This window comes from Microcebus murinus, chromosome 10 (genome assembly GCF_040939455.1).
Source record: "Microcebus murinus isolate Inina chromosome 10, M.murinus_Inina_mat1.0, whole genome shotgun sequence".
In the NCBI taxonomy this organism is placed as follows: domain Eukaryota; kingdom Metazoa; phylum Chordata; class Mammalia; order Primates; family Cheirogaleidae; genus Microcebus; species Microcebus murinus.
Window position 1 is genome coordinate 21,235,820 of NC_134113.1, and position 26,486 is coordinate 21,262,305.

The following is a 26,486-nucleotide window of genomic DNA, read 5'->3' on the forward strand; positions in this document are numbered from 1 at the left end:
TCCTCTGTGTGCGTGCACAGAGAGAGAGTGAGTGAGCCTGAGATTTTGCCATGGGTAAATAATCACATCTAAGAAAAAGACTGCAGAGAGAAAAGAATCCTCATTTTCAGTTTCCAGTTACATTTTCTTTCCTTTACATTTTCACCAACTGCTTTCTCATAACTCTATGTTTCCACAATCTTCTCCCTGGCCCTTTATTTTGGCTTTCACTGTCACTGGCTTGGAGGCTTTTCCAGCTTGTGCCTGTTGCCCAGTCTCAGTGCTCATGCCACTTGTTTTAAGTTTTCATTCTGGCAGCACCTCATTTCTGACTATGAAAATCTATTCTGGTGATCGTTGCTGCTAACAAGCCACCTGAAAACTTAGTGAGTTAAAACAACAAGTCATTTTTGTTGTGTTTGGTTTTAAATGTGTAATTTGGGGAGGGCTCTGCAGGGAGAGCTTGACTCTGTTCCAAGTGGTGTCAACCAGGGCAACTTGACTAGGTGGTGGAGGGTGTACTCTCAAGGTTCTTACTCATATGGCTGGCGCAGGCTACTTGGACCTTCTCATGGTATGTAATGGGATTCGAAGGGCAACATCGAAGGGCAGCAGCTACATTGCCTTTATGACTTAGCCTTGGAAGGCAACCTCACTGCTGTTTTAGTTAAGAGCCTGCTTGTATCTAAGTGGAGGGAATTTAATTCCTTCCTCAGCCTTGATGGGAGAGTGTTAACTGAAATCATATTATACAAAGATACTGTTTTTAAAATTTTTAAATATTTATTTAGAGACAGGGTCTTCTTGGGTTGCCATGGTGTGATCATGGCTCACTGTAACCTCAGACTCCTGGGCTAACGTGATTCCCCTGTCTCAGCCTTCCAAGTAGCTAGGACTACAGGCACATGCCATCACGCTCAGCTAATTTTTAAATTTTTTGTAGAGTTGGGGTTATGCTATGTTGTCAGGGCTGGTCTGGAACTCCTAGCCTCATGCAATCCTCCCACTCCAGCCTCTCAGTGTGCTGGGATTACACGTTTGAGCCACTGTGCCCAGCAAGAAGATACTCTTGCAGCCACTTTTGGAAAATACAGACTCCTATAATGCCCGAGTTGTTTTGTTGTTGTTCTTGCTTTTTAAGTGTGTAAGAATTCACTTACATGGATATACGATATTCTCGAATTAATCGTGTTGTCATGTTTAATCATTTGAATTTAGTATAGAAGAAGCCAGTTTGCTCAGTTGACCCAGGCTTAATTAATAGTAATTGGTAGTCTTTGCACTTTGGGCTGTGATTGTGAATTCTAGGAGTGAGGGAGTCCAGAATTAAAATGGAAGTTTTGTATGATGTCTTTTAAATTATGGAAATAGGGATGTATACAGATCAAAGAGGTGTCTATTCAATTAATCTGGAGCCTTAGCAAGTGAACCCCACAGTATTGCCCTGCATACACCCCATAGGAGGTAGAAGAGAGCATCAACATAACTGTCTCTTTTCTGGCTGGGTGAGGAAAGAGTTTGTGTTTTTCCTCTGTTGATTTCATCAACCCCTAGCTTAGGTTTTGCATCAGTCTTATAGTTCCAAGTCTCTCACATTGCTATGACTAGTCCCTTATGACTCATACCTATCTCTGCATTTCCGCCTTAGGGCCAACTAACTAAGCTGATGAACGTCAGGAAGTTACTGACCTCTGTTGGAGTTACCATGTATTCACTTTGTTGCTAAATTCTTTATTGCCTAAAGGTAGGATTTACGGATGTGGAGACATTTCTTGATGCACACGAATCTTTTAGAGGCCCTCAAATTGAATGGAGTGGGTAACTATCCTACAGTTCCTGATCCATTCAATAAACGTTTATTGAGTACCTCTGTTTTTCTAGGCATTGTGCTAGAATATTGCAGAAGAAACCAACTGAAAGGTCCAAGTCTTGACATTTAGGAGGTTATTATGTGTTAGAATGAAGGATAATAAGTGCAGTAAGTGAGGTAAGCATAAGGTACCCCAAAAGGGTAGAAGGGGAGGGATGTGAATGAGGGCTTGCTGGAGAAGATGCCGCCTGATCTCAGCCTCAAGGAAGGGTTCAATGGCTGAATGGGAGCTGTATGGCACTCCAGGCAAGGGACAGTGTATGCAGAGATCCAGAGGGGTGGACGAACAGAGCGTGCTCAGAGGCTATGCCCACTTAGCATGGTTGGAGCATGGAATGCTACCAGGGTAGGAGGCATAAAGAATGAGAAGTGATATACAGAGGTTTGGATTTCATCTGACAGCAGAAGTGAACCACTGACAGACCTGAAGTAGGGATGTGGCGTGATCACATTTTTGCTTTAGAATAATGTCTCTGGAAGCAATGTGGGATATAAATTGGACAAAGATGGGTTGAAAGCAGGAAGATTAATTAGCAGATCAGTGTGCAATTTGAGCAAGAAACGTTGGTGGCTAGGACAAAGGCAATGTCAGCAAAGAAGGGGAAGGAGAAACAAAATTGAGAGGTGTAGGAGCGAATCTCATCCCTTCTCCTCTTGGGGATTCTGACAGTTGGAGAATAAGTAGACAGGAAATGAAAGAATCATATCTCAGGGAGTGCACTCCATAGCTTTAGGGTAACTGTGTTGCATAACATGGCTTAGGCTTACAGACAAAATGGGGATTACTACTCTATAGAGAAACTGTACTTGGAAGCTTTCTTGGAGAGAAAGAGAGAGTCATTGACAGAGACAGAGACAGAGAGAGACAGACTGAGGGGTGTCCAGGTCTAGAGATGGACGTTTATGGGTTGAATTGTGCACGCCCTTGCCCTCAAAAAGAAAGGCTGGAATCCCAACCCTAGTACCTTAGAGTATGACCATATTTAGAGAATTTGGTGATGGAGTCTTTATGGAAGCAACCAAGATAAAGTAAAGTCATTAAGTGGGCCCTAATCCCATATGGCTGGTGTCCTTATAAAAGGGAAATTGGGACCCAGAGACAGACACACATAGAGGGAAGACAATGTGAAGAGACGGAGAAAAGACAACCAGCTACAAGTCAAGGAGAGATGCCTGCAACAGATTCTCCCTCACAGTCCTCAGAAGTAGCTAATCCTGCCAACAACTTGATTTTGGACCTTCAGCCTCCAGCACTGTGAGACAATAAATTCCTGTTGTTTAAGGCACTCAGTTGGTAGTACAGCTGGCCCACTGTATATGCGGGTTCCAACATCTGTGGATACAAGCAACTGCAAATTGAAAATAGGTGAAAAGAAAAACAGATGGTTGTGTCTGTACTGAAAATGTACAGACTTTTTTCTTGTTATTATTCTCTAAACAATACAGTATAACAACTATTCATATAGCATTTACATTTCATTAGCTATTATAAATAATCTACAGATGATTTGAAGTATAGGGGAGGATATATAGGTTATATGCAAATACTACACCATTTTATAGGAGGGACTGAAGCATCCATGGATTTTGGTATCCTTGGGAGGTCCTGGATCCAGTTCCCCAGGGATATTGGAGGATGACTGTGCTTTGTTACAGCAGCCCTGGGAAACCAATGCAGGGACTATAACTCAGCACACAAATTCAATGCATAGTAAGGAAAGGCCAACGAGGATGCTTGGGTCTGTGCATACAGACCAGAACCAGGCTGGCCTGCTTATCTCAGAGGTTAAGCAGCTGAGGGGCTGGGTTGTGACTGGCATTGCCATGCACATATATACAATCTGCATTTTCTTAGAAAGTCATAGTGAAGTCACTTTCTGTGGTCTCTTCTTGAGTTTATTAACTAGATGAGCTAGTACAAAATAAGTCTCATCTTGACCACAAGAATAAAACCATCATATCCACAATTTAAGTATGAAAGCAACTTATTAGTTGATCTATATTCAGCAATGTTTTATTTCGACCAGGAAATAAATGAGGGATACTTTTTCCAAGGAACATTTTACTAATGCTTCGATGACTACAGATTTCATATGGAGCAAAGAATGGTATTATTGGTCTAGTACTGGGCCCATTAAATAAAGATCAAGAGTAGTCCACTACTTGCTTGGCAAATTTGCTAAGACTCATGTCTTTGCAGCCAATATTGAATCCTATTTATTTCTCTCATAGCATCAAGCAAAGAACTGTGTGTAATCATGGTGGTGACTCAGTTGTATAAATGAATGAATAATTACATGAATGAATGAACCTTATCTTTAAAAGAAAATGGCTGTGATGACAGTAAAAGCCTTTATGAAATAGTCAGATGGCATAAGAGATATATTTTTTTTAAATCTCCCTTTCCCTTAATTTTAACCTTCCCAGGGGAATTTTTCCATTTTATGGTAACTAGGCAACCTGTTATTTTGAATCACTTAGTACAGGCTTTGTGCACTATGGGTGTCCAATAAATCCATTTTGATTAATGAGAAATTTACAACAATACCAGTGAAGTCTGTTTCCAGTCCTGTTTAAAGAGAATAGATGATCTCTGGTAGAAAAAGGCACAGTCAGTAGCTGCCTGCCTGGATAGTGTGGGTCTTGCTTACTCTGTTCAATTTGCTAATGTGCTTACTGGACTGTGCTTAACCTAAATGGAAATGTCATCTGTAGAATAATCCTCCACACTCCACTCCACCTCCCCCCAAATCTGAAATAGACAGGAGTGTGAGGGTGATTCTGTCACTTGTTTATACCTAAATATTTTTTGAAATGGTGAAGCTTCCTTAATTCTAATGCCAAAATTTTGAAATTAAAAGAATTCAGACTGGACTAGAACAAATGTTTATCTCTGCTAAGCAAATGGGTAATGTCAACATGATTTCTGCGGGTATGTTTAACTCATTTAAGAGAGCAAACTATTTTCGAGCCCCTTGGAAGTATTCTTTTACATACAAATACTGGCCTTACTGATAAGAACCATTTTTATCACACAAGTAATTAATTATTTGGCATTTGTTCTGTGCTTGGTTCTGTCTTAGCCATTTATCAAAGCAGCTATCTACATGGTGGATTTGTAACCCAGTGCTGGTTTATGGAGGCAAAGAGAGAAAACTGGAACATTAGTACCTGAACTGAAATTCTGTTAAATTAACTGTGTCCTCCATCCATGTAGACAGTTTACTACTTTGAAAATGTAATCATCTCAATTAGCTCAAATTGGTGGAAGTTTGTTATATTTGAGAAGAAAAAGCATTCTAAGCAAAGAATATTATACTCTTTCTCCAATCAAATCAATTTTACTTGCACTGTATGTGAATAACATGAATAGAAGACTAATAGGATTTCTAAAAATACAATGAACTCTTGTTAAATTAATGATGTGGGCATCTAGATATTTTATGATGTGCATCATCTCTGTTGGGGAATTTCTCCTAGAATGTCAGAGTATGTATAACCACGAGATAAACATTCATTAATTCACAGATTCATGCTCATCAAATTCAAGTGGCCTTTCCACTCCTCTCCTTCATGTTCCATTCTTGCTCTGCATGACTCTCCTCAAACCTCAGATACTTTTCCTGCCTTGTCTCTCACTCTCAGCAGATGGCCTTGTATATTTTAATTCATGAAGAAAAGAGAAGCTATCAGATGGAACTTCATTAGCTTTCTCCACTAAGTGTATAGACATGACTGTCTTGCAGCCGTCCTCTTGCTCCTGCCTCCTGTTAAAATAGAGGATTTTCCTCCTCCTGTCCAAGATTGGCCCCATCCTCCGCATTTCAGCACTCTGCCTTCTCATGCATTTCACCCCTGCATTCCTTCTTTCTCTCTCCTGTAGTTTTCATTGTCCTATTCTAGTGGATCATGCACATAACCCTTTAAATCTGCTGAAGTCCTTCTCATTTCAAAGACTATGACAAACATCAAGAACAACTAACAATAAAAGCAGTAACTAAACAACAAGTAAAAGTTTCTTGACTCCACGTGATGACTCAGCTGCTGTTCTCTCTTTATTCCCAGACTCTAAGTGTGTTCATTTTCTTTCTTCCTTGTCACTTCTCAGCCCACCTTAGGCAGGTTTCCATTCCGCACTACTCTGTTGAAATGTGCTTTCTAAAGATACCAATGACCTTGATGTCACAAAATCCCAAAGGACATTTCTTATTCCTCATTTTTTTCTTAACATCTCGGCAGCACAGCTGGGTAACACCTCCATCTGGACACCCTTTCTTCCCTTTGCCTTCCAAGGCAGATTTTCTTCTTGTTATGCTGCCCCCTCTCTAGGTTGACAGCTGACATTTTTCTGCATGGCTCTAAAAATTGGGAGTTCCTCAAGGGTCAGAAAAATTCTTACCTATTCTTTTTAATTTTTTCTCTTCCCAAGTTATCCTGATTATATATGGCTTCTGTTATCAACATGCTGAAGGCTCTCTAATATTTCTGTCCAGTCCAGGCCATTTCTCTTAGCTCCAAGCTCATCCATCCATTATCCATCCATCTATCCCTCCATCATCCATCCATCCATTCATTTATTCACTGTCTATTCCATATCTCCACCTGTATGTCCAAAAGGTACCTTGATCCTAACATATTCAGAGCTAAACCCTCCTGTCTTCCACCTCTGTTCTTCATGCCAGGTTCCTTATCTCAGTAAACGACTTAATTGTTCATCTGACCATGGCAGTGTCAGAATACACTACAGTGTCACTCTTGCCATCCCCATATTCAGTCTGTCATCAGGCTTGTGGTTTTACCTGGAATGAGTAGTAGGATGAGAGTAATTCTGTAATTTGCTCTCTATTCCTCAAATCTATCTGACTCTGAATCTTTGTCATCGCCAATCATTCTTCTGGATTACTTTAATAACCTCCTATTGGCATATTTGACTTCCTCGAATTGATTGTTCATATTGCAGCCAAAGTAATCTTTAAAATCACAAATCTGAGTGCATCATTCCCCTGAAACTTCTGCAATGACCCTTCATCTGTTAAAGATACAGGTTTTTAACTATTATTTTTATTTCACAATATTTTAATTTAGATTATCTTCTTTCATTTGTGGTTGAAATCTTGACAAGAGATATTTTCAGTGCTCCTAAAAGAGGCAGTATCATTATAGCTATGGGAGTTCACAGTTGTGTAATTTCAGTCCATTCTAATGATTAAGCTGTTACTTCATGGAATCACTCTTAGTAATTTTGTTCTGCTTAGCAGCTGCTACACGCAGAATTAAATCGGAAATAGTTTTATACCGAAAACATAATCTTACAGAAATCTTATATAATGCTTGTAGTTCTGTATTTAACACCTCTGTCCCCCTCTCTACATTGCCTAGACATGTCAGATACATCTACTACAGGCTCCCTAATTTATTTTATATTCTTTTCCATAGATACTGTATTGTTCATGTAACATTATACTAAGACTACTAGTTCTCTCTTTAGGTACTCCTACACTCTAAGTAAGTAACCTTAACAAATTAACTGACACACAACTACAGTTACACTATACATTTAAAAAGCAACGATTTTACATTAATTATATTTTATTCTAGATTTTATCCAGTACATTGCATTTTATATTTATATTTGAATACCCAAATAAGACACTTATAATAGATTGTTTTTCCATTGATCTTTCAGAGGCAATTCATAAAAAAATGAAAAGACAAAAATAGCTTCTTCTTAGGTATTATTTTGTGATATTAAAAGACTAAGCTTGAATAGTTTAAAAATAGAGAATTAAAAGTAATTTCATCATTTATCTCAGTCAATAATTAATGTACAAAATATCTCCAGATCTATCATTTCATCACATTTATCATCATATGTCATATTACAGTTTTGGAAACTAAAGCAGAATAGATGAACAGTTTGTTGAAAGAGGTGAGAATTCAAAAGTAAATCTGGCATTGAGAAATCACTGTGTAACTCTCACTGTATTATTCATAGCTTTTCCACAGTGCTCACTTTTATTGTTCAGACTGTCCCTTTTCATAAAATCATTCATTCATTCATCCATCTATTCATTCATTTGCTCCACAAGCATTTATTAGGTACTCACTATTTTCAAGGTCCCACAGGTGTGTAAGACACAAAGAAAAAGAAGAAATATTAAACATAACGTAACAGGAGAACTTTTGTCTACAATACATTGCAAAATAAAAGCTTAAAGAATTCTAGATACTGGGAGTCGAGAAGGCTCAAATAGACCATTATTACATCCAGAACTGTATGTTTTACTATAAAACTTGGCCACACTCATTCTCTGTGGGAAATCCTCTCCTATATATACACAGAACCTGGAGAAAAACTTGCAGGTACCATTGAATCCCATAGGTTTATTCTATGCTTTTAATTTCTATAGAACCATCCAATTTATTACCAAGTAATCATCTAGTATCCTCTGTGTCTCTCACCTGTGCACAGAAGAAATTTAAAGAGAATATGGGATGCTAAAATCTGTGCCATAAACATGTCCAGAGTAGTGAACCAGCTGAGCTCTCCGTTCCTTTTGAAAGTAAGCTGACATTAAGTCACAGGGCATCTATGAGGAGCCAGGATCATCATTTCCACTGAAGCATGCTTTAGTTACTCCAACCAAGTGTGTAAAAGAGCGATTTGTCTAAATTCTGAGGCATAGAGTCTTTCTGAAGCTCTGAGCTCATTTTAAATACCTTTTAATTAATGGTTTCCCTTAGGAAATTCTGTTGGATTGGTATTTTTTAATTTTTTGTATAGCTACTAAGATAACACTTATTTTTCTTCTAGTAGCTTTTTTTAAAGTTTCTCACATTCTCATTATAAAATTGAATAAATTATTTTAGTAATTTTGTTCAGTATATAGAAAGTAAAAAGGATAAAAAGTGCTTTTTCCATATCATACTTATCCATACATATCAGAGCAACTAATGATAACGTTCTAGTATATTTCTTTTGCTTTTTTTTTTGCTGTGCATAGTTTCTATATAAATGTGAACATTTGGTGTATATACATTTGTACTGTATTCATTTTCAAATTAATTTAAACATTTTTCTTATTATAGAAGCATAAGGTGTTCTGTCAACTTGGCAAGATCTGTCCAATTTTTGTTAAAGCAACTCTTCCCCTATTTCTTCCCACCCAATGCACCAAAACAATAATGAAGGGTAAAATAGAAAATAGAAAGTTATAAATTCTAGTTGTGCTGAAAAACCAACTATCTCATGCTCAACTGGATCAGAAACACAAAATAGAAAGTGGGACCTAAATGGCAGTCCAGCTGGGGACTTGGGCAGAGCAGTAGGGACATTGCATCCTGGAAGGTAATGGAGTCTAAACGAGCTTTGTTGAGCTGAGGGCCAGAAGTCAGGCCCATGGCTGAAAATAAGCGATGGGGCATATTAAATTTCCAGACAGTATAAACAAGGAAGATAGAGGTTGTGTTCAGAAAGGTAGAGAACTAGGCTAGAGAACTAGAGAATCAATGATACTTAATGACTTTTGATTTTTGTTAAAAATATTTTTGGTAAAAATTTTTCGAGACAAACCACTAAAAACCAGGCACATAATTTATATCTTCCAAACCAGTGATGGGAAATAAAAGAATAAAGGAACATTTATGAGTTAAAATGTTCCTAGTTCTGGAAAAAGGAAGTGAAGCAAAGAATAACCATGACAAAGTAAAAACACAGAAGAGAAAATAACTAATGAAAGAGAAAGATGATCATGCTGCTTGCAATTTTTTAAATTCTTGCTATATGCTTATGGTAGGAGTCAAACCTAAACCAAAATGACATAGAAAGAAAAAAAGAGTTAAAATAAAAAAATTAAACAATGCCAACCTAAAGAAAAGTATTGAAGTAATAGCATTAGTCAAAATATACTTGGAGGCTAAACACATTAAAAGAGATAAAGAGATATATAATAATATATATCTTTTTATGTATAGATATTTATATAGAGATATTTATATCTGTATATTCTTTAGACAATGGATGTTCATTATCTAACAAAACTTTACATATTATCAAATGGACAGTAATAGGAGATATAGTCAACAAATATATAGTAAAATTTGGTGAGGAATTGGCTCTCAACCATCCAAAAAGAATCAGTGAAAATTATTTGACTGAAATCAGAATTATATGTCCAAAAAACCATTTTAAAACAATTTTTAGCAGGATTTGAGCCTGTAATTTTGGCCAGCTATAAAATGGATTGGATTTTTGCACAAAAGGCAAACTATTTTTATGTGAGATATGGTAAGATAAATTTTTTTAGTAGTGAAAATTTTGCTAGAAAATTATGAAGAAAAAACTAGTAAAGATATTTTACCAAAAGTGAAAGTTCTTTAATTAAGCCACCAATTTCTCACACAATACAAGGATCTTCCTAATACTGTCAAATATTAATTGATTTCATTTTTTTTTAATTGCAGGTATTTTTCATTAGCTATAGATAAGTCATGAGATATGAGACACAGCCTAATTAAATTAATACTTTGGGTACACTTTGTCTCAAAGAACTTTCAAATTTGTAAAAAATAGAGTTATAAATTTATAACCTAAATAATTGAATTCATGAAATAGATTTTTACCTGATTTTTAAATATTTTACATCAGTGAAATAATAATTTCAACTAGATGTAAAAAAAATTAGTTTCTATTACAACAGGTGGTATTACTGTTGTGTTAGTACAAAAATCCAGATATATATTATTTTATTTTTAAAACAAAAGACTAGTATTTCCCTTACTTCTTCTGCACAGTGTATTCTGCTGTTAAGACTTTCTACTATCATTTGAAATTCCCTAAATGACTCTTCCATTTCCAGAAGTTCTGTTTTTTAAAAGTCTATCTCTTTAGTGAATTTTTTATTCATGTCCTAAATTTATTTATTTGGTTTCTTTGTATTTATTTATTTGGTTTCTTTTTCATTGATCCCATGGAGTTTGCTTGCAGTCTATATTTTGAATTCCATATCTCACAGCTCAGAAAGTTCCTTTTGGTTGGATTCTATTGCTGGGGAGCTCGTGTGATACTTTGGATTGTCAAAAGAGCCTGCTTTTTCATATTGCCACAGTTCTTATGCTGGTTCCTTCTCATCTGGAACTTCTTCCCTCAGCTCAAAACAGAGAGCTTTGCAGTTCACCTGTTGTCCTCTGTCAGGAAATGTGCTGCTCAACGTAGAGGGGAGAGGTACACTGCCTTTAGTCGCATGCAGGTGTGTACTTACTGTGGTGTTGCTGGCAATTTGGGTCAGTTGGACCTCAGACCCTTGGGGAGTGTTTGGGTGCCAGCAGTGGTAGACTAGGTTAGGTAGTCCCCAGTTTCCAGGCCCATGGATGGTGTGCTTGAGTCCTGGGGGGACCAAACCAAGACTAGGCTGAAATACTTGCCCTCGAGCCTCTCTGAGTTTAAGAGCTGGCTGTGATATTGAGGGATGGGATGACCTCCTGCTCCAAAAGAATGCTCAGGGAGGGTGGAAGCACTGTGAGCTCGTCACCTCTTGATGAGATTAGTAGAGGCAGGCAGCTGTATAATGCACAGGCTGCTCACACTTCTCAGCAGTGACAGTTGTCTCCATCTTCTGGGGACACAAAAGTGCCCAGATTCCCAGCTCCTACCCTGACCCAGCTGAAGCAGGTGTGGCGGAAGCAGCTCAACCTGCTATGTGCAGGGTTACCCAACTGGCTGGGGGTTCTGGCTGAAATGCTCTGGCAGGGTGGGCGTGGTGGTGCCAGGGACTTACCTCCAGGGAGTGTAGGCTACTCCCAGAAGAGACAGCTTGGGGAGAGGACTGCCAGCCCCTCCCTTCCTCAGGGGAGCTGGTAGCTTTTATCTTTGGGGCACACAAAAGCACTTGCTTCAGCTTTTTTTTTTTTTTTTTTTTAATTTTTTTTTTTATTTTGGCATATTATGGGGGTACAGATTTTAAGGTTTCAATAAATGCCCATTTCCCCCCCTCCCTGCTTCAGCTTTTTAAAGGGAAAGGAGTGAGCCACTAGCTCCGTGGAAGCATGGGTGTAACAGGTGCTCTGTCAGAGGCAGGACAGCCACTCCCAAGTGCCCTGGCTTAATTACTCTACTTAATTTTTTTGTTATCTTGTCTGATATGGAGTTGGGAGCTGCTGCAACCATCTTTTCCCAGCCAGGGGTCCAGCATCACATAGGGGAAGGCAGAACTGAAAGAGCCACATAGAAAAGGAGCCAGAGCCCTGATGTTTGGTGCTGGGAGCCACCTTGATTCCAGACTTCCTATTATGTGGATAATCAGTGTCCTCATTGCTTAAGCTGGTTATAGGAGAGTTTTATGTTACCTGTACCTCAGTTAACTGATCAATTAATGTGGAAACATCCATCTTCCTATCAAAAATCAGAAGGCAAGATAGAAAAAAGGGATATAGGGGTAGGGACATAAAGCAGAGCTCGGATAAGACTAATGCAAACTATTATCATAAGTATAATAAATGTGCTTCCATTTCCATAAGAAAATGCTGTATGTACGATACGCACACACACAGATGAATTCACATAACTTTCCTATTTTTCCCTGTGAATTCCTGGAAGAACCCACAACAAACTGGGATCCAGGTGTAAAATCTTATGACAGAAGCAGGCTTGTTTATCATTGTAGACCACATTATGCTGTTTGAATGTTTAGCTTTGGGAATATTTTGTTTTCACATTAATTAAAGCCAGAAGATTGTCTGCTATCCATACCTCCTATACAAAGGCTTGAACAGTTGAACCAAAAGGTTTATGCATTTATTTGTACTTTTATTGTACCTTTTTATGTGTATTGTTGTTGTGAGTGGTGGTGGTGGTTTTTGGTCCAGTTTTCTATCAGAGTATTTTTCTCATCACATGAGTGATTTGTAAGAGCACATTTGTAAGAGCACAGTTGTATGGCTTTTCTTTCTGATTAGTACCTAATTGTTATAAAAAAAATGCAAAAGGGGCCACTGAGAGAAGTGTGATTGGGTTAAATCCAGGATGGATTCACCAGGAAGCTGACTTTGAGATGGAGGGTAGCATCCAGGAGACTTGCCAAGTGCTCTTGAAGGTAACACTTGTTGAAGGGAAGCGGAAAGGGCATCAGGAATGGTTGGGCTGTGATGTAATCTCAATGTAGCCATCCAGAGCCTTCCTGGAGAACTCCGGAGCTGGGGGAACCCTCCAAAGTCATGCCAAGTTGGTGATAGGACAGGACATTTGTATACCTGTGGTCAACCTGTCATGGAAAAGAGGCTGCTCTTGGAAGGGGACATGACCTTGCATCAGTCAGTTCTCTTCAGCTGAGCCAATTCCAAAAGAAGGCTGACAGCTGAGGGCTGTCTGCTGGCAACACTTCAAACAGCAAGGGGAGTAAATCTTTCAGATCAGAAGTTGAATCCGGGTGGCACATTAAAGTGTCAACTGCAAATAGGAATAGGGTTTTGCTCAGTGTGGGGGGTAAAATAACAAGAGTAGCTGTATTTATTGGCAAGAGAGTTATTCAGTGATGAATCATTGTGTTTAAGCTGAATAAGTAAACACACGAATACAGAAAGGAGTTGATAGGTTGGATGAAATTAGATGGATAAAAGGATTAGAGGTCTCAGAGGAATTTATCAATAGATGTAGTATAAATGAGGGAAGAATGGGATTTACAGATTAGTTGTCTATATTAACCCTTTGCACTCGCTTGCTTTTTTCTCAATTCCTTTATTCTACTCGGGATTTAATTTTTTAAATACCCCAGATTTTACAAAGTGCAGCAGTAGAATAAAAAACTGGAGTTTCTTTTCATATAAACTTATTTATTTGGATTTTTTTATATTTCAAATTATTGATACATTCAAAGAGTAATTTTAATCTCTATAATTTTTGCTAACCGGGTCGAGTCACACTCGACATCCGAGTGCAAAGGATTAAGTGGTTGCTATTCCTATGGAAGTACATGGGTTAGCCCTAGGCATGGAATCTGAATAGAGTTAAGGCAAAGATCACATGAGTAGAAATCAAAAGATCTCTGAGCTTAAGTGATTGATTAAACATTAACAAAGAAACTGAAAGTTTACAAGAGGTGGTAGGCTTAGGATAGAAAGCAAGATTGGGAGACATGTGCTAATGCTTTGATAAATTTAAGAGTAAACAAGTTCTAAACGATAGATATGAGTTATTAAAGGCTATTGCAGAGTCCAATGATATTAGACTTATTTTTACTTCAATATGAAAGACTATTTACTAGAATTTAACTCTGTAATATGAAAGAACGAATGTCATTTCTAAGTAGGCACTTAGTCGGGGTTCTAGCCTGGCAGGCTAGTGCTGGAGTGTGGCTGGCCAGGTTAGAAGTTTACATCATTTTGGAATGAGCAGAAAGATACAGAAGATGAATACAAAAGACCACTGAGAGTAAAACCAGAGAAAATAATTTGTTGTCAAGACCGAAGGGAAGGCCGGGCGCGGTGGCTCACGCCTATAATCCTAGCACTCTGGGAGGCCGAGGCGGGCGGATTGCTCAAGGTCAGGAGTTCGAAACCAGCCTGAGCAAGAGCGAGACCCCGTCTCTACTAAAAATAGAAAGAAATTAATTGGCCAACTAATATATATAGAAAAAATTAGCCGGGCATGGTGGCGCATGCCTGTAGTCCCAGCTACTTGGGAGGCTGAGGCAGGAGGATCGCTTAAGCCCAGGAGTTTGAGGTTGCTGTGAGCTAGGCTGATGCCACAGCACTCACTCTAGCTTGGGCAACAAAGCAAGACTCTGTCTCAAAAAATAAAACAAACAAACAAAAAACCTTCTCCTGGCATAGGTTGAAGATGGGGAAGACAAGAAGAATAAGTGGATGACAGGAGAGAGCACACTCTCCCACCAGACTGTTCATTGTGCTCCTTTTCATAGTTGAGTTAAGATCTTGAACTTTTTGATGTCCTTTTAGCTCAAGAGTTGTTGGATCTTTAAAAGAACTTCTGTGGTGTAGGTAAGACCAAAGGTCTTTGCAGATTGGAGTTGATCAAACACTGAATATCAACTTGAAGTTGCTGGTCAGTCATTCCTCCACCCTTTAGTACACAAATGTGGCCTCTTCCAAGGAGAGAATTTTAAGGTGACTGTAGTATATTGTAAATCCTTTCTTTTTATAGATGGGAGTAGGATTTGATCATAGCTCAGGGAAAGTGATTTTAGAAATGCAATGTGGCTGACTTTTTTTTTTTTTCTAAATAGAATTTAATCTTTACAAAGCCAATTTTGTTTTCTCTTCTTTTTATACACCTTTCCATCTTTCATCTTAATATTTTACGTTGCCAACATCATTTCTGTTCGCTTCTCCACATATATCCTGTGCTTCAGCTAGGCTGAGCTATCTATGGTTCCCCAAAGGCATAATGCTCCTTCATGCTTCTGCATGAATGTTCTGTTTTCTTTTCTTGGAATGTTTCTCCCTCCTTGAGTTCTTGAAGGCACTCATTTCTCAAGGCTATGATGACATTTTTTAATTTACTTTTTCTTTCTGCCCATAACTTAACGTCCTACTCTGGTCCCCTTATTCGGTTAGTGGCTCATTCTTCTGTGCTCCCATAGTGCTTGATACCTAGCATAAATAACACAATTTTATATTTATATTTGCCCTTCTATATTTTCCATTAAGTAATCAGCTCCTTGAAAACAAGGCTGCTTGAGCCGGAATATTGGTCTTTTCTGGCCTTTAGACTTGGGCTGAAATGTTGGCTCTTTTTGAGTCTTGAGCCTGCCAGGCTTTGAACTAGAGCTTTCACCATCAGCTCTCTTGGTTCTCAGGCCTTTGGATTTGGACTGGAACTACACATGGACACTTTTGGCTCTCCAGCTTGCTAACTGCAGATCTTGGGACTTCTCAGCCTCTATAATTGTGTGAGCCAAATTCATACAGTAAATCTCTTCAGATAGAGAGATAGAGAGATCTTAATAGTTCTCTTTCTCTGGAGAATTTTGAGTAATGTAATTCCTCAAGGAATCATCTTCTATTTCTGAAATTAAATTCTGTCTCTACCAATTTGTGTTAATAGCTAATAGATACTGGTCTCAAATTTCACGCAAGTACTCACAGTCATTACTCTAGATGTATTACCTAGAAAGCATTATTATTTGTTTTCTTGCTTTAGCTCTGATATTTCTTTCATCTTCAATATTTTATTTTAATTCTGTTGGCATTTAGTTTGATAGTGGAAAAGGAAACTCACATTTATTAAACCCTTACTATGTACCTGATAATTCACAAGTAAATCTTTCTTATTTTATCTGTACAAATAAACCATAGATGATTATTAATCATCCTAATTTTTATAGTTAAGAAAACTGACATCCAGAAATATTAAATAAATTGCACAGGCAAGTTTTCTGCAGACTTCCACATTTGGTATTAGCATATAAGTTGTAATGATTTTTTAAATTAACATTCACTAAAAGACAAAAATTATTGCCCAGACCAGTGTGATGGAGTCTTTCCTCAATGTTTTCTTCTAATAATTTTATTGTTTCGGGTTTTATCTGTAAGTCTTTAACTCATTTTGAATTGATTTTTAGATAGTATGAGATGATAGTCTAGTTTCATTTTTCTGCGTTCAGATTGTTCAGTTGTTCCAACACCATTTATGGAGGAGACTGTCCTTTCCCCATTGTGTGTTCTTGGTACTTTTGTCACGAATCAATTAACTAAAGAAGTGTGGATTTATTTCAGGTATTTCTGTTCTGATCCATTGATCTATGTGTCTGTTTTTATGCTTGCACCATGCTGTTTTGATTGCTATAGCTTTGTAGTATATTTTGAAACCAAATAGTGTAATGCTTCCAGCTTTGTTCCTTTTGCTTAAGATTGCTTTGGCTATTAAGGGTCCATCAACATATGTCCAGAACCCAATCACTTATCACCAATACAAATGCTAACACTGCGGTCTGTAACTATCGCTAGTCTTAACTGATCTTCCTGCTTTCAGATATATGCCATATAGTAAACACAAAAATATCTTAAAGATGTTTTTATGGTTGACATTTTCTTTATTATTATTTTTTCATTATGTCCATGTTCTACTCTGTAAATTTCTGTGGAATTTGTTCAACTACATTTATTTATTTTATTTTAAATTTTATTTTTATTTTTAATTAATATGAGTACATAATAATTATATATCTTTATAGGGTATGTATGATGTTTTGATACAGGCATACTATGTGAATTAATCAAATCAGAGCAATTAGCGTATCTAATACCTCAGGCATTTATCATTTATTTGTGTTAGGAATATTCCAGTTCTACTAACTTATTGTTGATTATAGTCACTTTTTTGTGCTGTCAAATATTGTTCATTCTCTCTAACTATATTTTTGCACTCATTAACCATCCCCACTTTATCCCCCACTCCCTGCTACCCTTCACAATCTCTGGTAACCCTCATTCTACTTCAACTCTATTGGAGCATGAGAGCAGAGCCTGAAGACTATTGCCACAGTGGGGATAGGAATCAACTCCATTTAGAAGTAGAAAATGTTCCTAGTCCCACTATGGCCATAGTCTTCAGCCTCTGCTCCATGCTCTAATCACTTTCACATTCTTATGACAGGCCAACCAGTAGAATGGTGCTATGGCATCAATCCAAAATTTGAATCCTTCTCTGCCAGTTACTGACAATATAACTTTGGGATCAGCTTCTCTGTAGAATGGGGATGATGAGGGTAGAACCTATTTCATAGAATGATCTGAGGATTAAATGAGATTCTGTAAGTAAAAGAATTTATCATACTGCTTACACATAATAAATGCTCAATAAATGTTAGCTATGATTATCATTATTACTATATCACTCCCTGACAGTCTTCAATATTTCCCATTGGCTACAGAATTAAGTACAAACTTATATACTCATTAAACTTCCTTTTACTCACCCATATGCATCTCCAATTTCTAACATAAAATAACAGCTTCAACTGTGCTCTTCTTACCTTCATGCCCTTATGTCTTCTGTTTTGTCCTAGCATTCTTAACTGAAGCTGTTTTGTCCTAGCATTCTTAACTGAAAACTGAAGCCTTTCACACCATCTTCCCTCCAAGTCAGTGTGATTGTTGCTCCCCACCTGGACTTTTTCATCAAACTTCACCTATCTGCTATCAATTCTCAAGTTATATTGCATTATGATTTGTTCCCCTGTCTGATGACACACTTGAGTGTATACTTAGCGGAGGGGTTCTTTTAACAATTTTTTCATAGACTTTATTTTTAGAACAGTTTTATGCTCACAGCAAAATTAAGCAGAAATTACAGAGTTCACATATACTCCCCACCCCCAGTCCACCCTCATACCCCCTACCCAGTTATCAATATCCCGCACCAAAGTGGTATATTTGTCACAACTGATGAACCTACATTGACACAGTATTGCCCCAAATTTGTAGTTTATATTGGGGTTCACTCTTGGTGTTGTATATACATTCTATGCTTTGGGCAAATCTATAATGATACATAGCCACCATTATAGTATCCTACAGAATAGATTCATTGCCCTGAAAATCTTCTGTGCTTCACCTATTCATCCCTGCCTACCCCCAGGCCCTGGCAGGAAATTCTTCTTCATTTATCTTTAGAACATAACATAATACCTGACACATAGTTGCCCCCTCCCAAAATATGTTATTTTAGATATATGGCTGAATGAAGAAGAAAGGGACAGATGGAAGAGATCAAAGCATCTTGTCATTGTCTTACCGACTGATGTTTAGTTCATTTCAATATTTACCCATACTTTTGACCACACGTCTTTTGAGATGCTAATTCAAATCCCATTGTATCTACTAAACCTTAGTTAAGAGTATGCTCAGGACACTTTTAAGACTTGTTTTATGAATGATCCATTTTAATTCAATGTGTCACACTTGAATTTTTTTGTTTCACGAGCCTATGTCTGGATTCCCCAGTGAGACTGAAGTATATTTTTATATGATGGGTAGAGTTTTAAGGTAATTCATCCTCTTTCATTTTATGAACAAAAGATACCTTGATAAATTATTATATTTCCCTGGGGATTGTAGATAGTGGTCAGGATCAGAGAAACTTGCTGGTCTATAAAGAATTCACAGTGTCAGTCTCTTTTGCATCTACTTAGCTAATTGAATAGGACAGAAAATTATTGGGAACTAATTTAAAACATATCAGAGAAGTAAATTTTTTGCAGATTTGAGCTTGCAACTGTTTTCATCAAAAGCTGTAAAAGATTGCCAAATTGTCGTTAAAATAATATAACTTTTCTATGTGCTAGCAGAAGTTATTTATAGAACATTTTTCATCCTTTCCCAAGTATTTTAAAAATTCTAAAACTGTATCTTTGATGTTCTTTTGTTTTAATATAACTTTAAGAACAAAATGTTATATATGTTTTTGATTTTCAAGTCTTCTTTATCCTCTCCCCTTCCCCAAATACTGAACATAAGGGACGATTAATTTAGAATTTAAAATTTCATTCATTTGGTTTTGACCATAGAGGATGATATGCTTATCTGGGAATGATAATTGTGTGCTTGTCTACATTGTAAAACCATTTTGTGAAAATGTCAGTTTTTCATTAAGGTTCATTCACGGGGATGCTTTTTCATAGTTGAGGGATTTCTGGGGAAAGTGATTTGAGGAGGCTCGAATTTGGATTTTATGAATCAGGGAGATATGAGACGCCTACTTTAATAAGGATTAATACTCATTTGAGAGATTATGGGGAAAGCTTTAGCCTATTCATATCACAAAATCATATTCTCCTAGTTAAGGTGAGGTGTTAGTCATTCATATAGTAGTGGCAGTCATGGGAGCTATGCTGTATAATCTATCATTATAAATTGAGTAATAATGCTCTTTCATCTCAGAAAAATACTCCAGGGGGTGATATTTACCATTGTAAAAGGAAACAAAACATTTGATAAACATTATCTTTGAAATATACCACTGAGCATATTCCTCATTATGATCTTGTAATCGATACCAGTTTTAAGTTGAAATCTCAATCTGTGTTCAGAAAAGCAATTCCAAGTCTTGAAAGGTAAACTGAGTGATTAGGTTCATGGCAGTTCTATTTTTATTCACAGACAATGCCTCTGAGGTAGCAGTTACTGCTCCAGGAACTAGTAACCATAGAAACAGCTCAACAGGCCCAACACCTGACTGCTCACCTCCGTCCCCCGACACTGCCCTCAAAAATATTGTAAAAGTTATTCGACCCCAGGTAAGTGCTCGGAATGACATCATCTGCACTACAGTGTATTTTGGTTTTGAATCCCTTATGTTGCAATGCCTGGACCATTTTTTGGTATGTCAGAGGATTTTTAAATTGAAAGAAGAGACCCAGAAGAGAATATTTGCTTCCTTTGAAGTTGTTGATAATCACGGAAATCTGTATTTACTTTTGGAAAAATGAATTTTACATATGACATGAAGAAATGAGTGGTGCTTAGAAAAAAATAGCTATTTCATATCATTTTCTTCTCAACGCTTTAATAATTACAGTCCAATTATTGAGCTGTTACACACGTTTCTGGTGTTTCCTGCTCCTTTTGTGTTTGTTCCTCTAGCTGTGCTGCATTATTTTTGATCATCTCTCTATCCTCCGTCCACAGTGGTTTCTATGTATTTTCTTTAAGTTCTCTATTCCTTATGGTTTCTAACTAATGTTGTCTGTTTGGTATCGCACCTCTCATCACTCCTTGTTTTCCTCCTGCGTTCACGTTCCTCTGGCTAAGCCAGTCTCTCTTTATCCTTTGTTCTTTTTTTTCCATCCCTGTCACTTGTCTGTGTAGATTTCTTTCTCTTCTCTCTTCTCTTTTGGTTGGATTTCCCAGTAGGCGGTTTGCAGGCAAGCTTTAGAAATATCATTGGGACAAGCTGTTCTGTGATATTTCATTGAAAATAGCACTTATAAAGCTGTTTGCATTATATTTTTGCCAACAGATGGACCCAGAACATGGAATTGATGGTGTTCTCAACCTGGCTTATTCTGAATGGGCCTCATAAAATCTAAAACAGGAGGACTTTGGATCCAATTAATGCCATTCATCATCTACTTAGATATATAGTATGAACAAAGCCTTTGAGCCTATTTGTAGGGCAAATGTGTCTTTTAAGATTGCTTTGGTCTAAATGAGCAATGATCTGTTTAATATCTTACCTTCTTTAATATAACTAATTTTAGATTATTTTTATTATAATCTTCACCCTCATCAATAAAATGGCACTTTAACTTCACATATCCACTATATTTTATAGAACATTTTCATATAAATCATTTCATTTGACTTCATCGATTTCAATGGAATCTATATTTCAATGTCATGGATAAGGATATTGGCCCTCCAAAGGGACCAAATTGTCCAACTGATTTGGAATTCCTATTACTTCAGTGTAATAGCTATTTCCTCCAATCCTATTCAGAGGCTAGAAAAATTTTCATGAAGTTGTACAACCTGACACATCTTTATGAATATGAAATTTATAGGTTCGAGGTTGTTTAAGCACAGGTAACATTTTACACAGTGCCCCAATATGTGGAGAAGGAAAATGTTTTCAGAAATTCCCTCTTCTTTTTCAGGTAAATTTGATCTAGTCTATTTGCTTCAATAAATAAATCTCACTAAACCCAGCTATAGATACATTCATTATGATTGGTTCTCTCATTATAGGAGGGTGTTTCTGTTGCTTTTGTGTGTCTATTACATTTTCAGCATTTTTAACTATTTAGGGAAGACATTGTCCTATATACGCTAATAAAATTCATTACTCAATATCATTATTTTTATATCAATGTAAATTCTCTAATGTAAATGCACTAGGTCATTCAATGAATGAAAAACAAATTTCTTTCTACATATCTATGATGTGATCAACTCTAAGAGATATTACTTCACAAATCCTTCTCTACATATTTCATATTAGTTTGGTTTAACTTTTCTTATTTTGGTAAACTTTGAAGAAAACTAGAGATACTATTAAGGCCAGAAATTTCATCTTGAACTTATTCCTTGGTGCTGTCATTATTTAAATGTTATCTTTGTAACTGACTCCACTTTTCTTTCTCAGATGCTATAAGGATGATTGGGGGGGGAAATAAAGAAGAAGGAAAGTTAAGTAACTCACAAGGATATTTAAATTAGAACCAATGCAGCCTGTAAATATATATGTAATATTAATAGAACAATAACATATGTGTGTGTGTGTATAGATATATAGAGAGCATATAAACTATATTGGGCTACTCTTCCTCCTGCCTCAGAGACTTCAGTGCATTACTTATTTCTCCATGTGAGTTATGAACTCCCCAGGTTCCTCATTCATTGTAGAGAGGAAGGAATAGAAAATTCATGTGGGAATATTTATGAGGGAGTATTTGGGTAGGACATGTGGTTTCAGGAAAGGGTATGGAGACTAGTGGGTGTACATGGAGGACAGATGGATTAGTAGAACAGGAGACTCCTGGTGTGTTCTGACAAGTCATAGGTGTGTCAGGGATAGAAAATTGTTGAGAGTTGCTGTTCCAAAGAAAAGAAAACTATTGGTTAGCATATACAAAAGCCTATATTTTGATCACAGGTTTATCCTCCAAAGTGTTTATTAATCCTGGCTTTCTATTTGGAAATGCAAGAAGTGTGAAGTTAGATTGAATTATAGATATTCAAGTACTTTTTTCATTTACTAATTTGAAATTGATAACATGGTTGAAATGATAATTTCACTTTTAAAACTGGTGTTGAGCCTTGAAAATAAAAATGCAACCCTTATACATGAATTTACATTTCTTTGCCTGGGCATTAGTTAATATGTTCAGTCTTTTATTGTGGGAAGAATGATATTGAATAGATAAGATAAAGAAAGAATTTTCATGTTATTTACTGAAAAAAGATGTTGCTTAGGTAGAGTATGTTAGGTTATGTTCTCTTTGCTTCCTTTACTTTCATCTAGTTTATTTTCTGGTAATTCTGCCTGGAAATAGAGAGTATCCATTGTAATCAAGGAGTCCTTGCTTTCAATATGAGATAGGGCTGATTACACATTGCATATGTTTCTACCTAGTGTGTTAATTACTTAGAAGCTGCAGGCTTACCAGTGCTTTGTTGAATTTGTTTTTATTCAGCATTTTTATTAACTCAGCAAGTCACATCTGTTAGTTCTGCATCCTGTGTTTGATCTTTTCACCTTTGTTTCTTTGGATTCTTTCATGTTCTAAAATCATCCAGATTGTGAAACAATGTATTTTTAATTTTTAGTGACTGTGAAATATTTATATGTCACTGGTTCCTCTTTGTTTCTTTTCAGTATATTAACCCACAAGGCTGAGTTTCTCTGCTTAGATAAATGCACAGGCTGGATGTGTTTACCTATAATTGAAAATCAAATTATTTTTATACTTCAAAAAAATACTTGACAAATTATCTTTGAAAAAATTATTAGGTAGGTCTACTGACATATCAATTTTCATCTTTTTACCAAATAATTATGTTACTTGTGTTGGCTTTTTGTTTTTTTAATGTTTCCTGATGAAGCATTTTTTTTCCCCAATTGAAGAATCAAATATACAGATCTCAAGTATACAGTGTGATGAACTCTGACAATTGTATATGTAGGTGTAACCTCACTCAAAGCAAGATATAGAGCATTGCCATGGCTCCAGAAAGTTTCCTTATCCTCCTTTCTAATCCTGCCTCAGGGGAAAATACTTTCTGGTTTTTATCATCATATATGAGTATTGCCTATTCTTGAACTTTATATAAATGGAATCATACAGTGAGTATATTTGTGTGTTTGTGCGTGTGTGTCAGTGTTTAGTTTCTTTTGCTCACTGTAATGTTTTTAAAATTCATCCATGTTGTTCCTTTTTTGATGAGCTGGATTCCACTGGATTAATATACTACGATTTCTTTATCCATTCTCCTGTTCATTGATGCTTGTGTCGTTCCCTGTTGTTTACCATTGTGAGTGAATGTGTTGCAAATACATGTACACAAGTTGCTAGTCTCTAACTCCCGGGCTCAAGTGTCTTCCCACCTTGGCCTCCCAAATAGCTGGGACTATGGGTATGCACTACTCTGCCCGACTCAAGTCTTTTTGTAGACATATATTTTCATATAGAAATATAAGAGTAGAATTGTTGGGTCATAGGGCAGATGAAGAGCTAACTTTATAAAATACTTCTCAACAGTTTTCCAAAGTAGTTATTCCATTTTATAATCATCAATAGCAGTGTGTGAGAATTTTGGTTTCTCTACATTCTTGCCTTTAAATTTGTTTATTTTAGCCATTCTCACGGGTGTGAAATGATTTCTCATGGTTTTAATTTGCATTTTTCTGGTGACTAATGATGCTGAGTATCTTCTCCTCTGGTTATTGTCCATTCTTATATCTTCTTTTGAGAGGAATCTGTCCGCGTCTTTTTGTGAGGTTGTTCAACTTTCTAATTGTTGATTTATAAGAATTCTTTATAAATTGCCCTGTAATTCCAAAAGATATTGGTCCTTTGTCAGGTATTTGCACTGCAAATATTTTCTCCCCAGGTTTTGATTTACATTTTCTCAAGTGCCTTTTGATGAGCAGAATATTTTAATTTTGATGTAGACCAATGTATTATTTTTTTCTTTTATAGTTAGTGTTTTATGTGACTTGTCCAGATCATGAATATATGCTCCCACTTTTTTTCTAGAAGCTTTCTGGATCTGACTTTTATATTTAGGTCTATAATCCATCTCAGATGGTTGTATATATGGTGTGAAGTAGCAGTCAAGATTTGCTTTCTTGACTGCTACTCATTGAGTTGAATTGATACTTTAGTATTATATAATTAGTATTAATTTCACTGTTCAGTTGTTTATTATTGGTATATAGAGATGCAATTGAGTTTTATATTGCCTTTTTATTTAAAAGTTAGTGTAGATTTTGCTGTCAAAAAAATAATTTTCGTAAGGTTCTTTTGTGTCATCTGAGAATAATGATAGTTTTACTTTTTTTTGTAATCATTGTGCCTTTTATTTCTTTTTCTTACCACTGTGGCTATAGTGAAATGATGCAATGAAGTGATAAAATGAAAACTCCTTACTTTGTTTCCTATCTTTGGGGAAAGCAGCCAGTGTTTCAACTTAACTATAATAGTGGCTATTAGTTTATTGTATGTCCCCTTGGTTCTATTAATGTGGTGAATTACATTGTTACATTTTGCATGTTAATACAAATAATACTTGGTTATGATGTTTTATACTTTTTATATAATTTTGGGTGCAAGAGACACTTTGGATAAAGCATTAGTGGTAGATAGCTGGGTTTGGTTTAAGGCAGTCAAAGATGACTAATGACTGATTTGAGCCTGGTTTACTGGGATTTTCAAATGATACTAATGGAGATAGGAAATATTCAAACAGAAGTTCATTTTGATGAGGGAGAAGATGGCATGATAAATTTGGTTTTGTAAACTTAGTGTGAGGCATTATTTACAAATTGAAAATATTGGTATGGAGTTTCTGGAGAGAGATGAAGGCTTAAGATAAATATTTTATTCTCATTTATAAAAATGGTGAAGGGAGACAGTACCAAAGACATAATGTTGAAAAATGTTTAAAGCAGTATAATTAATATTTGTTGAATACCTAATATTCATGATTTTTTATGAAATGAGTATTATGTTTATTTTGGAGATAAAGAAATTGAGAACCAGGGAATTTAAGTGACTTTTTCACATGTACTTTAGAAAGAAGGCCTTAGCAAAGGAGAGAGAGAAGAATCATTGAGAGATATAAAAGAAAGAAGAGAAATGTTACTATGGATATAAAGAACAAAAGAGAAATTAAAGAAGAAGGGGTGAGTCAACATTGTCAAGACCTGCAGGGAGGTAGAGGACAAGGGAGACCAAAATGCCACTTTATTTGGCAACTATGCAGGCAAAGACCTTCAAGAATGCAATTTTCTTCAATGGGAGAAGGTAGAAGCTTAATATGCAAAGAGTTGGAGAGTAGGAAAAGAACAATACACTGATTGTAAATAAATCTTTTGAATGTTTGGTAAAATGAAAGAAGACAGTATGGCAGCGTATTAAAGGATGAGCAGAGTTGAGAAAACAGTTTTTGTGTTATTTCGGAATGTAGGAAATTAAACCTGGTTGCAAAGAATGGAAAAAGTGGAGACTAAAAGTTGATTGGAGAGACATGAGTGATAGGGACTGAAATGTTAAATATTATAATAGGAGGTCTATATAAACCTAATTAGTTCCAAACTTAAACTGATATAACAGTTGATAAAACACTGGATTCTTGGTCTATACTATTGGTGGTGATTTTAGCTGGTTGTGTTTTTCCACTCTTCGCCCTGTTCATGACACAAATCTAGTCTAAAACAACAGATGAGGGCTTTTGAGAAGTGACCCAAGGTGGAAGCAAAAAAAGAGGCTATTTTAGCACAACATCACAGATAAGTTATCCAAACAGGTGCTTAATAATAAACAGAGACTTTTAGTATAATGAAGATAGGTGGATCGTAAGAGACTATCAGTCTAGGAAATTGGAAATTCCATGCTGTGATCCAGATGCTTGTGTTTTCCCAGAAGTTATATGTTGAAACCTAATCCCCAATTAGATTGTA

The 26,486-nt window shown here is 36.4% G+C and overlaps 1 protein-coding gene across 10 annotated transcripts in view; it reads left to right on the forward strand.

Annotated features, from left to right (window-relative positions):
* Positions 1-26,486, forward strand: part of ANKS1B (ankyrin repeat and sterile alpha motif domain containing 1B) — a 1,022,908-nt gene that overhangs the window by 379,869 nt on the left and 616,553 nt on the right. For all 10 annotated transcript variants that reach the window (XM_012787601.3, XM_020287904.2, XM_012787602.3 and 7 more), the window contains exon 11: positions 19,964-20,100. In XM_012787601.3, coding sequence (XP_012643055.1) covers positions 19,964-20,100 — 137 coding nt within the window. The remainder of the gene's footprint in view (positions 1-19,963; positions 20,101-26,486) is intronic.